This window comes from Electrophorus electricus, chromosome 8 (assembly GCF_041902795.1).
Source record: "Electrophorus electricus isolate QZ-2024a chromosome 8, ASM4190279v1, whole genome shotgun sequence".
NCBI lineage: Eukaryota > Metazoa > Chordata > Actinopteri > Gymnotiformes > Gymnotidae > Electrophorus > Electrophorus electricus.
The window spans coordinates 6,939,654-6,954,006 of record NC_137504.1 but is presented as its reverse complement, the minus strand read 5'-3'; the positions used below and the strand labels follow the sequence as shown (position 1 = coordinate 6,954,006).

The 14,353-nt window shown below is 37.4% G+C and overlaps 2 protein-coding genes across 6 annotated transcripts; both read right to left on the bottom strand.

Annotated features, from left to right (window-relative positions):
• Nucleotides 1-347: 347 nt before the first annotated feature.
• On the bottom strand, nt 348-4,883 carry LOC113574403 (uncharacterized). 4 transcript variants are annotated; one of them, XM_027005326.3, is made up of 11 exons: nt 4,781-4,883; nt 4,413-4,462; nt 4,197-4,267; nt 3,685-4,004; nt 2,605-3,177; nt 1,834-2,014; nt 1,537-1,690; nt 1,245-1,385; nt 1,024-1,156; nt 764-863; nt 348-641 (listed from the first exon to the last, which is right to left on the bottom strand). In XM_027005326.3, the coding sequence occupies exons 2-11, from the start codon at nt 4,456-4,458 to the stop codon at nt 495-497; spliced, it is 1,866 nt and encodes a 621-aa protein (XP_026861127.2). In that variant the 5' UTR covers nt 4,459-4,462; nt 4,781-4,883; the 3' UTR covers nt 348-494. The 4 variants fall into 4 exon arrangements, with proteins under 4 accessions (XP_026861127.2, XP_026861118.2, XP_026861109.2 ...); XM_027005317.3 differs by having other exon boundaries at nt 2,605-3,174; nt 4,413-4,477; nt 4,781-4,861; XM_027005308.3 differs by having other exon boundaries at nt 4,413-4,477; nt 4,781-4,860.
• Nucleotides 4,884-8,174: 3,291 nt separating this feature from the next.
• itpkca (inositol-trisphosphate 3-kinase Ca) lies at nt 8,175-13,786 on the bottom strand. Of its 2 annotated transcripts, none has more exons than XM_027006561.3 (7): nt 12,971-13,786; nt 10,925-11,024; nt 10,415-10,628; nt 9,855-10,059; nt 9,546-9,647; nt 9,384-9,455; nt 8,175-9,278 (listed from the first exon to the last, which is right to left on the bottom strand). In XM_027006561.3, exons 1-7 carry the CDS (start codon nt 13,430-13,432, stop codon nt 9,072-9,074), a joined length of 1,362 nt encoding a protein of 453 aa, XP_026862362.1. In that variant the 5' UTR covers nt 13,433-13,786; the 3' UTR covers nt 8,175-9,071. The 2 variants fall into 2 exon arrangements, with proteins under 2 accessions (XP_026862362.1, XP_026862370.1); XM_027006569.3 differs by lacking the exon at nt 12,971-13,786 and adding an exon at nt 11,146-12,952.
• Between the last annotated feature and the right edge of the window lie 567 nt (nt 13,787-14,353).

The following is a 14,353-nucleotide window of genomic DNA, read 5'->3' as shown; positions in this document are numbered from 1 at the left end:
CTACATTAATTTGAAATAATTCATTTATTCACTGGGTGCAGTCTACTTTCAAATGATTGAAAAAGATTTTGAAAGAGAAGCAGGTACTCAAAGGGTCTGTATTTTTATTCCATAAAGTACTAAGATTATCAGTGGTAATAAATACTGTTCTTGTTAACAATTTATTATTTTGTGGCAGTTGTGTTGTTGTGTTGTTTTTTTGTAATATAACAATTATTTTCATCAAAGGAAATGCACTTAATATTTGCTAATAATAGGAACATATACTCAGGTTTGTTTATTGCCTATTTAGAGTACCTTTATTTTTATTAATACTGTATGTTACTTATACTACAAACTCACTCTGGTTGCAGGTCATGCCAAAGCTTTAATGCACCTCCCAGTAGAATATCTTTTGAGTTATAACTTTTGTGAAATTTAAACACTTTGCACATCGTGTTGCTACCTTTTTAAACTTGATTAAAGTACAAGAAATTCAGATTTTGATGTGTTTTTCACACATTGTTCTGTTTACTGTCATTAAACATTTGGTAGATTTTTTGTAGCTGTGCATTAGCAGACAGAGACTCTTCTTTCAGGTGCTGGTTGCTCATGCGAAGTTTGAGTACCTCTGCCATCAAAGCCACTTTGTTCTTCTTTTCCTGAGTCAGACAGAGGACAAACACATGGCAATGACGTGTATGTCTGTCCTCAGGCAGAGTACACACAGAACACCTGCACTATGAGGTTGTATTTGGCATTCATAACTGCAAAATAAGCTTACCTTTACAAGATCACTGCTTAGCTTTCTCAGTGTCATTTCCAGGTGAGACAGCGGGTCAGGAAATTCAACAAAATTGTCTTCAAAACATCCTAAAAGAAGTCTATATGACAAATTAACTTATAAGTGTTCACATGATGATCTAAACCACTGGTGTAAAAGCAGTAGAGGGCTTTAGATATCTTAATGATTAGGCTTAAGATTTAGGCAATTTAATGGCATTATTTATCAATTGATTACTTCTCAGAAAAATATCTACTCACTCTGTGTCTCCACTGACAGGCAGGCTATCATCTGGAATGTTCTGGCAGCTGTAAGATGGGCTGCATGTTACAGGACTTAGGCCTGAATGCATGGTGTGTGGCTCTACATATAGGAGGTTAGCCTCCCTCTGCACTGTGAACATAAATATGCCACTCAGAATGAATAATTAATTCAAAACATGTAACTACAATCAGGAAAAACAGATTTTCCCCATTCTTACTCTCATAGACCTCAGCAGCCTTAACCAAATGGTTCCTATCAAGGCCATGGGCTGTATTTAGTACAGGCAGGAGTCCATGATCAAACTGAAGATCCATGTCCCATACCTCAGACTCAACGAGCCCTGATATTGATTGGCACACTAAAAAACATAACATAAAACAAAAAACATCAGTCCCCATTTTATTTTTTTAAATCATGTAATAGGACATAGAATCAAGGGAGTGGTCTGACAAGAGTACTGAACAAGAGCATTTAATTTGTTAGACTATTTCTTAGTTGATAAATCTTACCTCTGGGACCAGACTGCAGATAGAGGTTGCTGGGCCTGCACAGAGGTTGTTTGCTGAGGACATGGCTGGCTAACATTAAAGGGCTTGGAGAAGCTGAATCATGCTTTTGGAGCTGACTAGGACTGCCAGGTGTCTTTGTTTGCTGAAGAGAGGTCTTTTAGAAAACACATAAAATATGTCGCTTAGTACAAGCATTATCAGCAAAACAAAATACCAACAATTTCACTTTGGAGAATCATTGGCCTGAACTGCCCTAATTCCTTTGAGCCTCAAGTTTGTAAAAATAAAACTACTCACCGGGTCATCCTGAGAGTTGTCAGTTGTGTCATCCATGACAATTAGTTTTTTCAAGTCCTCCACTATTGTGCTTCTGTGAATAGGTTGTGGAGAGCAAGATGGCCGAAGTGAGGCAACCACTCGGGGCTGACCAAACACATTCTTTGAGGTTATGTCCACCTGACTGCAGAATAACAAAGTCCTTAACACAGAAATAACTCTTATGTCAGATTATTATGTAATGGTAAATTTTAAATTATACATGCAATCCATGCAGGTTTTTTTTCTGGTCTAATAAACCTGACTCAATTAGTATTGGGCTTGAGGAATCAAATGTATTAAAGTAGGAGCAAAACAATTGCAGCACATGTACTTAGACATACAAAAACATTACACAACAGAGACTCCAGTCCTCTGAGGCAGTCACCACAAACATTTAACATGTAAATACTGTACACACACATTAGATAATGTAGAACTGTACCAATGTTATTTTACATCTAGCATACTGATAATGCTGGTGTTATAATTTAGTAATTTATTTAAAAAAAATTGTTTTCGTTGCTTTGTTTGTTCTCATATTTTTTCCTTTTGCTGTTGTTTAGCCTATCTGTTGGATTGCTCATGAACAATATATAATTACAAATAATGTCTTGATGGTTCTCCAAAGAGGTGGGTGGTGGCAGCCAAAAAAAAAAAAAAAAAACTTAACAAAAAATAAAATCATCAGTTTCATCTTATTTGCTGTCAAGTCACATTTTTACTATGTAGGTTAACTTTTAGGATACACACCTCTTATTTCTTTTGCTAGATGAATTGTTTCTAACATCACTGGAGTGTTTTCTGACTTTTGAATGAAACATCTCCTTGTCCATGTCCAGGTTTCTGTTTCCATGAGTGATGCTGCCATGTGATTGGCTGGATTGAAGGTAGTCAGAACTATCCAGAGAGTTTGGAATACAGTTGCACGGGCTGCACTTGTTGTTACTTGAAGACTGTAAATATCTGTTAGGCTGGTCTAGTGACGGCTGGATTTTTGGAAGATCCTGGTCACATTTTTGCATGCTAGAGAGACTTCGGATATTTTGTCTTTGTGTTAGCTGATCTTTGTTGGACTGAGGTGGGCAAAAATGATTCCAGACATATTCCATCCTCCTAGAAACTGGTGTACTTGGTAAATTCAGTGAAGACTGGTGTGGGCTGGAAAAACACTGATTCTGGATGTCCTTTATGCACTGAAATTGCCTGCTGTGCTGCTGCTGGCCGAGTTGTTTCAGTTCTGTTGTTTCTGAAATTACCGCTTTCATCAAGCAAGGCTTTTCTACCAATGTTGTCTTGATTCTTTGTGGTTTGCAACATAGTCTGCTACCAAAATAAACACACAAAGACCACAGACTAAGTACCAAAACATTCATGAACATAAAAACAGAGCTGAAGCACACACTGTAGAGGCACAAATATTGTAGGTCCATAATCAGTATTAAAATGTACTTGATTCAAAAGGAAGTTCTCATAAAAACATATTTTCTTTCATAGGTTGTGAACTACCTATATAGCCTTGATTCCTTGTATACCAACAGCTTTCTCTACAATGTCTGTACAAAATAACAGTACATCACATGACTGCTGAGGTTCTTGTTTGAATCCTGGGTATGGGAGTGACAGAAATGAAAAAACAGAATTGTCACACCTTCCCATAACTGCCCCATTCTCCACCCAAGGAATTTTTGCAATACAGAACTATTCTGCATGGAGCAGGATAGCAGGGGACCTCTGGGACAATGATGTGTATATTGGGTTATTAATTTAACTATACAACAAAACAGCAATATTCTTGAGCAAGACATAACTATCATGTCTATTGTATCTCACCTTTGTTTCAGAACAGCTATCTTGGAGTTGGACAGAGGCAAAGTGTGAGTAATGTTTTCAGTTGGGGAACACACTTTCAAAGGCTTGGCTGAGAACAAAGAAGGCTCACAGTGTTTGGATCGAGGGATCTTGGGACTGTAGAAGCCTGGCTGTGCCAGTGGGGGTGGGCTAGAAGACTGAGCGATACATCCATATTTTCCACTGTGGCTAGAGCACTGATCCTGTAGCTCTCTGTACTTAGATTTATGGTCTTTGGTATATGGAGAGAATGCGCTTGATTCTGTGGCACTGTGAAAATATCCAGAATGCAGAAAATGGGTCTGGAAGACAAATAAGGTAACAATATATGCAATTAAATGTACTCCTGTAGTTTACCTGGTTCAGTTCCCATGGTATTGTCATCTGGATAAATGTGTAAATTCTCTGGATAAGCATTTCTTCCAAATTCTATAAATATTGGGTACCATTTAGAGTATCAAGGATGATTCAGAAAATTAAAAAAGCAAACTCACTCTTGGCAGGCTGTGGGACTCAGGCTGATGATGCTGACTCTCTGTTTCTACCTCTTTCTCATAATTAAGCACTGCACAAGGGGTTATCAAAGTATGCTACATTAGCTGCACTGAGCGCTGACACAGAGCAAGCAAATCAGTGCAAAGCCCTGCCTCTGTATTAATGTTTTAAGATACAAGGCTCTAAAATGCAATAAAATGAAAAATGCAGTGTACCTGCATTGTCATTTTCACTTGCGGTATTTAGTCTGGTGAACTCCATATCCCTACAGAGTTTCATACTAATCAGTTGTGCACATAATGTACCAAAGAGAGAATAACCATACATAATAAGAACAAGAGAATAACAATTCAGAGAAAGGTTAGGAGTACAATATGAACTCATAGAATTAGAATGCTAGAACTGTGAAAAAGTTTCTGGCTTTACTTTAACAAGGTATTGGTTTGTGTGAGAGAGTTACAGCTAACTAACACTGTTATCCTTATTCACTTTTACATATTTGTACACAAATTAAAATAAATAACACCAAAGATTCATTAAAGGATCCACAAGCCCAAGCTGATCAAAATAATGTAACACTTACACATATTTCTCTATAGTGATTTCATTTTAGAGCTCTGTTGGTTCTTCAGAGGATGGTCAAGAGAAATATGGTGGTACAGAGTGACCAAATTCAACTGAGGCATGCAAACAAGTCCACACAAAACAAAGCTGTGTGAGCCCACAAGTCAAGACTTGGAACAGAAGCATGGATTGTTTTGTTCAGATGTGTTTGCCTGTCATCAATAGTGCGTTTGTCTGCACCAGGCAATGTTGCAGTGTTGTACTATAATATCCTATGTATAGTCACTGTGCATTTACCTGAGTAAAGGGAAAATGATATGCATCTAATATCACCCATCTTAGAAAGGTTCTCATGTTCTCAACCTTCACGAAAATACTTACTACTAGATGGAGGTCCAAGTTGAAATCACTGAAACAAACATGGAGCACCTTGCATTTGTGACTGTCCAGCACGGCCTGCACTGATCTCTCCTTTTGTGTTTTCTCCAACAAAAGCAGAAAAGTTGTACTATATTATACCACTTGTCCTGCATTAGTAGTATACATGTGCTTCTGCAGGCAGACTAGAGAAGTCTCTTTGTATTATAACTATCTTAAGTATATTTTGAATGTATTGCACATATTCTGATTCTTATCTTCTCTCTTCTATTTGGTTGTGGATAATACCACAGATGTTATTTATCCTTGTCTCTTTAAGAGACAGAAACAAAGATGACCTGAAGACATACTCTAGACAAAGAGGACTGTGGGTCTGTTGGTTAGAGATTTTTCTAACAGTGTTGTCTTATTTAATGAAACCCATACATAGATAATTTACTATATATCATATTCCTTTCATTCAGCATAAACTCAGCTGAGTCTGATCTGACTCCTGGAACGACACTGAAGCCCCGTGCAAAGGGACACTTTGTTTATGCTTCAGTGACAGAATGACAGACAAGCTCCATTTACCATTGGTGTAATTAGAACATAAAGAGCTTCATGCACACCAACAAGAGTACCCTCAGATTAAATAACAAATTCACACCACCCTTCTCTGCATCACTACAAACTGGCTTTCTCCAGTTAGTGATTAAGTGCTTTTACTCTCTTGGCTTTTGTCCTTCATGCACATTGATAAGTTTCTTTGATTAGAATTTTAATATCATGTGGTTGAGAAGAGTTTATCTTGAAAAGCTTGAAATATCTTTATGATCGAAAATCAGTTCTTAACTCTCACCGCATAATAACTGTAAACAGGAGTTTATCATCTGATACTCTGATACTACTCCAGAGCATAAATTAAGTTGACTGGCTGTTTAAACTCCAGGAAGCTGAGATATATCATTGAGAAAACACAAGAAAATTATTTTCAAGATAAACTGTCACAAGCTATGAAACAAATGCCATATCCATAAATAACAATCTTGTTAAAAAAAAATTCAATGGACATTAAGTTTGTACATAATCATCCCAAATGAAGATGGGTTGAGAGCTTTAAAACATTTTCTTGATGCAAAACCTGAGAATTATCTTTCCAGATAATCTTTCCAGATAGCCTTTTAAGACTGTCGGAACTTGTGTTAACTCTGAGCTGCTTCACCTTTGATTCCAAATAAGAGGAGTTAATATGGGTAATAAATGGGACCATCCTATGCAAACCTCTTTATTGGATTTGTTGAGAAACCTTTTTTGAGCATTATACAATTTCTGAGATACAGTGATTCAATTTTTGGTATTGCTACATGAACATTAGAAGACCTCCAGCTGTTCATTTCTTCATTCTTCAAGTTCCACCCAGCTCTTGAATATAAATGGAGTATAGCACATCCTGGCAAAAAGATAGCATTTTTGGATGTTTCAGTGAAGTTTGCTAATTCTTGTTTAAATACCACCATCTATTACAAACCTACAGACTCTCATTCCTATTGCAGTACAATTCTTCACATCCCAAGGCCTGTAAAAACTCCATCCCTTATTCACAGCTACTTACAAATGCATTTGCAATGAGAATGAAGACTTCCACCAGAAAAGCATGGGAATATGTGAATATCTTCAAAACTGTGGCGTTCTTGAGGAAGTCGTAGATTATGCTTTTACTTGTGTTTAACCTGTTCAGAGAGTGGACACACTGACGTATAAACAATCTGCTGTTAACACTACAAGAATTCCCTTGGTGCTTACTTATCTTCCTACAAATAAAAGTGGCTCATATTATTCTTAAACACTTCAGAATCCTCCAGGATGATACAGATACCACATCCCTTTTTAAGGATCCTACACTAATCTCCTACAGACTAAAAGCATCAAAGACATGCTCGTCAAGAGTGAGATAAATGACCATTCAAATAATGGCTGTGGTACTGTAGCCTGCAACCACTCTAGATGTGCTACATGTAAATACATTAACACAGAGGCTAAAATAACTGGCACAAAAGGATCAATTGTCATCACCTATTCCTCCACATGCATCACTGCAGGAGTTGTATACTGTATTACCTGTAAAATAAAACGATATGTTTTTGGTCTAGATTTCACTTGCCGCAAACCAGTTTCTACATAGAAACAGTACAAATTTCTTGTTATATCGTTCAATCTACGCCTGTAATCAAAACAGAAAATAGCTAGCCTAGGCTATATTTTACCAATTAATTAATCCAAATCTCAAAAGGTCTGAAGTTTCTTTTTTCTTTTTTTACTGTTCATTAGTTAAACTTTTCGAATGAAAACTCAGAGTATAAACGCATATTCCATGCGCTTTAGATTAAACGCATGGAAAGCGCAGTAACCGTTACTAAATTGTTAAGAGAGATTGTCGTTTCGGAAGTAGGCTAAAGGTCATCACACTTCCCAGTGTCACTGCAGGAATATTTGCTGAAGGGAAGCGGCTGTAATTTCGCATTCTTAGCGCACCTCTTCTGGTGTAAAACGGATTTAACGTGATTCACAATCAGGGCAACAGTAAAAGAACACACTGCTTTCTTTACGATTACCCAATATTGTGTTGGGTTATCCTGGATGGTCAATGTTTACAACTCATCCCGCAGGCCAAAGATACGGCAGGTTGAAAGTTATACTCCAACTGATATTGATTCAGACTCTTTGTTTAGCTTGTCTACATTCAAAACTGTTATTACAGGTCAAGTACTAAGCAGACAGATCACAGAGAGAATTATACAATTCTTTTTGCTACAACTATTTTAATATTTTTACTAATTTTGTGCTGTTTTTTGTGTTCTGTCTCAAGATTAAAAAGCTGAACGAAGACCAAACATGAAAATAAGTACTGATTCAATTTCAAATGCAAGGTTGAACAAAAATGTCTAAGCAATGGAAATCATAACTCTAAATACTGCCTAATCTTAAGATCATTAACTACAGTAGAATTCTTTACAATTCTAAAGTGTTTGTAGTGTCTAGTCATTTATACATCCCATTGTTAAAGCCAGACATTTATTGTGTTATAAACACCATAAAATCATACAAGACTGATTCTCAGTAGTCTAGGAACAGTAACCAAAAATGTCCAAATGCATCTTGATAATGACCATAACTACAGGGGAAAAAAGGGTACATGTAAAAATTTCTGAACAATGCAGTTTACATTAGCATATCAGTATGAGGTGATGTTAGTTCCATTTATGACAGAAAACTGCAAGGATGCTTCTTCCCCCCAATGCTATGCATTTCTCTGGTCCACCTTGACGTATCCACAAACCCTGACTGCATGCAAAAATCATCCATTTTAGGAATATGAAGCACAGTACAAGTCAACATGCAAAAGGCAAGCTTAACATTAACAGTTTAAACAAAAGGTATACAGAACAACAAACATTCAGAAAAGTCCATCTGAATAGCATCATCAAGAAAGTGGTATGACCCGTTTTCAAAACTGCATAAAACAGAAACTGCATAAACATGAGGTTCATTAAAGTGATTAGTGATGGAAGAGTAAATATATTCTACAACTTCTTTAAATCACAGCAAAATGAATTCACATTGGTCACATAATTAAACTAATATGCAGGGATAAAGCATTCTAGCCATTACCACTGATTGTAGAATGTTGGTCCAGATTTTAACTGATATTCATTTAAATAAGTAAAAGTATTTGAAACTACAGTCCTTTTTTTTTTTTTTTTTTTTTTAAACAATCTGGCAAACAAAACATATGACTTTCATATACAGGTTAGTGGTTCAACAAGTAGTAGTTTACTTGCCATCCCATTAAAGAATATTTAAACTGAAAGGGGAAATCAAATAACAATGTATTTACATTGTGAAACAGTAAATATACAGGCATTCCATCAAATATGTAAATTTGTGATTTCTCAGTGCCTGGACAGCATGTAGGTCAAAATGTCAATAAAATTGTCCAGGCCCCAAAGGTAGCCATCTTCTCTGTTGCCCTCCACCCAGGGGCTGCGGTGGTCCAGAGTAAGAGGCGATGGCATGGGGGCGGTCTTCCCAAAGTCAATCATCCATACTCCGGCTCTGCCCTTGTGATCATGTACAAACAGCAAGGAGCTTCCCACCACCTTCAGCAAAGACAAGACACTACTTAGTAAGTGCTGCATCGTGAAAATTAAATTATAACCAGCATTCTTGAATATCCATTCACAACAGGGCATGATGCTTCTCACCTCATGAGTTTTAAAGAAGTCCGATTTCTCAAGCTCGCATCTCAGCTCCTTTAACCGCTTCTGGTAACTTGTCTGCAAAGACAGCAAATACATCATACATTCAACTTGCTCTCAATTTGAATTTTACCAATACAAAACCAACAGGGACAAAATCTGACATACGAGGATTGAGATATTGCTGTCAACAAAGTCTTCTAGTGCTTGCATTACTTCATCCTTATGCTTAGTCTTTTTAAAGTTGGTGTTACAGGAGCCATCTGATTTCTGAACAGAGACATGAAGGTGTATCACATTAGTGAACTTTAAACACATCACTGGAAACAGAAAACAATGTTTAAAAGAAACACAAAAGTAGCAATGTCTTACCATAGATCATGCTCAGTGTACTAAATATTATATGCCTGATAAGTGGCTATTGAGCACTACTGAACATGACAAACTACACTCTGATATCATTAATCAGCATCTCACCTTTATGCCCTCTATACGAAAACCCAGCGTAGCAGTGGAGCTAAGGGTCTCTCTCCACTGCATGTATCTCGTTTTAAGTACTGCTTGTTGGGCTCTTTCTTCTGGCGTTGGAGCCTCTGGGTCCACTGCCACCATTTTTTCATACATATCTGCACGTGGCTGAGGATGCTTGCATGCTTTCTTCAGTTCCTCCTCCAGGTAAGTGCTAATAGGACGTTAGGCACTCAACATCAGTACAAGGGGATATGTTTGATATGCACATTTTGATCTGGCTTTTGTTAGCACTAGGCTTCAGTGCGGGATACCTCTGAGGTCCACCATGCATTTTGTAATATCATAGTAATTAACACAATATAATATAGAATACACACAGAACAACATATAAATTAAAAACAAAGTATAGAGGGCCAGTGTAACTATTTATATAAAATAAAATAACTATTTTCAAGCCATCACTGTGTCAAATGCCACTGAAATTATGCTCACTGGACTTAAAAATGATACTCTATATTAAGAGCACCAAGATGGTCAATGTCATATTTCTTATATCAAGTTCTCACCGGCTTCCCATTTTGCAGTCCATGATGCAAGGGGATTCAAAGTAGGTGAGCAGGTTATCCATGAGGTTGTAGTCCTGCCCATCTCTCTGCGTCACTCCATGATAGCCTGGTACAAAGGGCTGCAGTACATCCTCCATAAGCTTCTGCAGACACTGCTGCTCACAGGCACAGTATTTCTTCAGCAATTTACCATCATTGCCTGTTTGAAAGTTACCTACAAAGTCAATATTGTATATAGCAGAAATAATAATGAAGGCAAATCAACAATAAGATAACATTCCATGCTGGGAACACCATCAGAATAATAACCATGCATACAGACAAGATTTATGCTCAACTGCACAAAGCTGAAAGGAATTTTTCTGACATTTTAGAAAAATTTTAGTAACTTGCAAGCTGCATACAACCAAAACATTCACAGGGCTAGTTAGGAAGCTCAGTACAAAGGTGAAAAAGTAAATAGTATAAAAGTACAAAAGTAAATACAAAGCATCTCAGAAACACACAAACCTGCATGGCCAACGACTTGAACCCAAGGAGACTGCTTTTTCAAAGGCACCACAACCGGTGACCAGTTCACCATGTTTCTATTCTTCTTCCACACATCAATCTTTTAGAAAAAGAAAGACAATAATAGCACTGAAGAACAAGACTACCTAAACTGCTGTACAATATTCGTAAATAGTTGAACTAAGCTTCTTGAAAGGCATATATTGAGGCTACATATTCACCCTTTCGCAACATGGTAACAAGCATGAAACCCTTGCACATAGCTTCTTTAAAACTATGCCTATGATCATTCAACCTTCACGTGGTCACCAATCTATAAAACTGTCTCTTCCTAAATGTTGCTTTTTCTTACACCTGCCTTTGACTTCAGACTCACAAAGCAGATTATTTCTGCTATTTTAACCATATAGTTTTTCCATAAGGCCAATCATTTACAACAATGCTGAACTAGCTAAAGTTATCAAGCAATATGGAGAGCCAGTGATTGCTCACTAATGTTACACAATAACTCATGAAACATTTACAGACAAGACTTGTTTTGCTACCAACACAGGCAGCAACCATATGGTAACGGTCCACTTACACACAGTAAGAAACAGTTCTATTCAATGTGCTTTCCTAAACCCAAAATGTTTATATCTGGTTTATTGAACACTGAAGTAGCAGGAAAATGTAATAGCTAGAAAGGTTTAATCCATTCCTCTTCACATGCATTTTACAGTAGTAGTGCTGTTAATGTTTTGATATCCTAGAGTTCATGATGATACATGCAAGACCCTAGCATTTGATCCTTAAAATGGACAGAACATTGAGCACTTCAGATTATTTATCAACAGCTACCTATCTTTATAGTCAGGTCTCTATACACCACTAAAAATAATACTCAGGTCCTCAACTCCCTCAAAAAAGTGTCTTTACCAAGAACTGCTCTTGTGTAAATACATCTCCTTGCAATACACAATACTGGCAAATAAAAAACATGTACTCAGATTCCAGAAGTTTGATATATTCCCCCCCCCCCATCTCCTCTAAACCACATATACTCTCTTGGGTAGTAGAAAACTAGTCAGACTAGAATGATATTCTCCAGAGCAAAAAAAGATGCCAGAGGGAGAGGCCCATCGTACATAGCTAGCACGGTTGACCTTATAAGCACAGTTTCTGCACTGCCCTCATTTTAGTACATAATATATGGCTCACAATTTACATGTATAACTGACTTACTCACTGATATACAAAACTCTTCCAATAAAGACTATCTGAAACACTCTGCCTGGCATGTAGTGATATAAGTAACTGTGGTTTTTGTTATTGTCCTCAAGGCACTTCCCCTCATTATCAAGTATCATCACCTTTAGTATCTGATTCCATCTTGTTTCATTGTTTGCCCTTGTTTCTAACTAAACACATTCTCAAAAAGGCATACAGCCTAAAACAATAATGCTGCAATATGCTCTTTAAAAATAGAACTTTTACTTAGAGAAATCTATATTTTCAACTCTTAAAGTCAAAGATTTATTGCGCTATTGCTAAAGCTTTGTCTGTCAACGTTCTAGCTCACTCAATGCAAAATTTAATCTAAAAAATCCTAATCTTCACATAAACCTCCAAATATGTCAGTGAAGGTTTAACTTAATCTTGAGTTAAATATGTGCAGTCCAATAATATGAAAAAAATGGACTGAAAACTTTATCCAAACATATAACCTAATGTCACTAAGAGCTATGTTACGCTCTCAGCAAATAATAGCCTAGTATGTGGTTTTACTTTTACAGAACTTTGACATCTAATAGTATCATAAAAGCCTATGTTGTTTAAACAATGTTACATGCTCAGCTTCCTTTATTATCCAGTAAAACTATTATTATTATTATTTAGTACTACTACTACTACTACTACTACTACTAGTAGTAGTAGTAGTAGTGTAGCAACATTCTTAGGTGGGAATCCAAAACCATGGATCCAGGCTGTGCTGCAAGTTTAATGCAAAGACGTTCACGGGCAAAGCAGTAAATGTAAGTAAACTACTTAATGTTTGATACTCACACTGTTATGGTCGCCTGAGCAGAGACTGCAGTTTAGTGTCCCCGTTTGTTTACCTTCATTATTTCCACTACATTCCTCCTCATATTCCTCAAAAGACGACGTTGGAGAGAGGCCGGCAGAAGATGAATTTGAGAGCTTTCGGAGTCCGAGAGACGAAGCTGGGGAGCTTCCAAACCCGCTGTCGGAACAGACCGACTCCTCGTCGGGGTTAGAACCAGAGGCAAGTCTAAAGCTACTAAAAGCGTTCTTCTGATAATTCTGGTGGATACATGGTTCAGATGTTACAACTAGCTCAGGAAGAGCCATCGCACCGCTGTGTAGAGGGGAACATAGACCTTGTGTATGAATAACATTACACTTTACGTCCCCTACTGGTTCCTCCTGGTGTCCAGGCCGGTACAGGTTATGCAGCATGTCTCCCACATCCAGACAGGGAGCTGTGGGACCAGGTGTTTTTGTCATCGCAACTGCTTATTTAAACTCACCAAGAACAATGTAAACTTCGAGTTCTAATTTAATTGGCCCAGAAAGACACACTGCTCGGTGGCTAGATAGCTAGCGTTAGCACACACGCACATCACTTCTAAGGCCCTTTTGTGTGACTAGCTAAATAGCTGACGTACTATGTTATTCAGTTCTCTTATTCATGCACAGGTAATGTGTCGATCATTTTTAGAAAGATGTGGGTAGCTAAACGTTCTATAGTTTTTTCGATCACATATTTCCCCTCCAAAGAAATGCAGCGCCCAGACGAATAGCTTAGTTGCACGCTTGTAGCTGGCAGTGACTGCGTGGTGGTGGGAAACGCAGTTGTCTGGACTGATCTGGTTGGTTAAACCTAAGGACAGTATTTGGCACCGCCCTCTTAATTTACCCGTTTTAAAGTGACAGCACTGCTCACGCAGTAAATATGCATTATCTACACGACGAAGTATTCTTTATATATATATATATATATATATATATATATATATATATATATATATATATATATATATTCCAACTTTAATATCGCCAATACTGGGATCTGTTCGAGTCACTTGGAAGCAACTCACTGCATTTAGTTATGTAAACGCGGACAAGACGACCTGCTAAAATTCAAACCGAGCATCAGAGTGGGGAAGGTGATTTAAGTGACTTCGAACATGGAATTGTTATTGGGGATAGGCTGGTCTAAGAATTTCAGAAACTGCTAATCTACTGGGATTTTCACTCACAAACAGCTCTAGTGTTTACAGAGAATTGCCAGATAAAAGAGGAAATATTCAGTGAGCAGCAGTTCTCTGCAAAAAAGCACCACCTACCAACCGTGGTCCACCAGGATTCCAAGACCTGACAGATCAACCTAAGCACTGGTTGGATCAACGACCAGAAAACATAAGA

Bases quoted from the DNA above. Each gene is read 5' to 3' on its own strand.
- LOC113574403 (XM_027005308.3), bottom strand. From the start codon at position 4,476: ATGAAACTCTGTAGGGATATGGAGTTCACCAGACTAAATACCGCAAGT. The intron at 1,157-1,244 runs GTAAGAATGGGG...TTATGTTCACAG, and splicing joins GGCTGCTGAGGTCTATGAGA to TGCAGAGGGAGGCTAACCTC. The intron at 642-763 runs GTAAGCTTATTT...TGTCTGACTCAG, and splicing joins TAAGCAGTGATCTTGTAAAG to GAAAAGAAGAACAAAGTGGC.
- itpkca (XM_027006561.3), bottom strand. From the start codon at position 13,432: ATGACAAAAACACCTGGTCCCACAGCTCCCTGTCTGGATGTGGGAGAC. The intron at 10,060-10,414 runs GTGAGAACTTGA...ACGTCCTATTAG, and splicing joins GACTGCAAAATGGGAAGCCG to CACTTACCTGGAGGAGGAAC. The intron at 9,648-9,854 runs GTGAGATGCTGA...GTCTCTGTTCAG, and splicing joins TTCGTATAGAGGGCATAAAG to AAATCAGATGGCTCCTGTAA.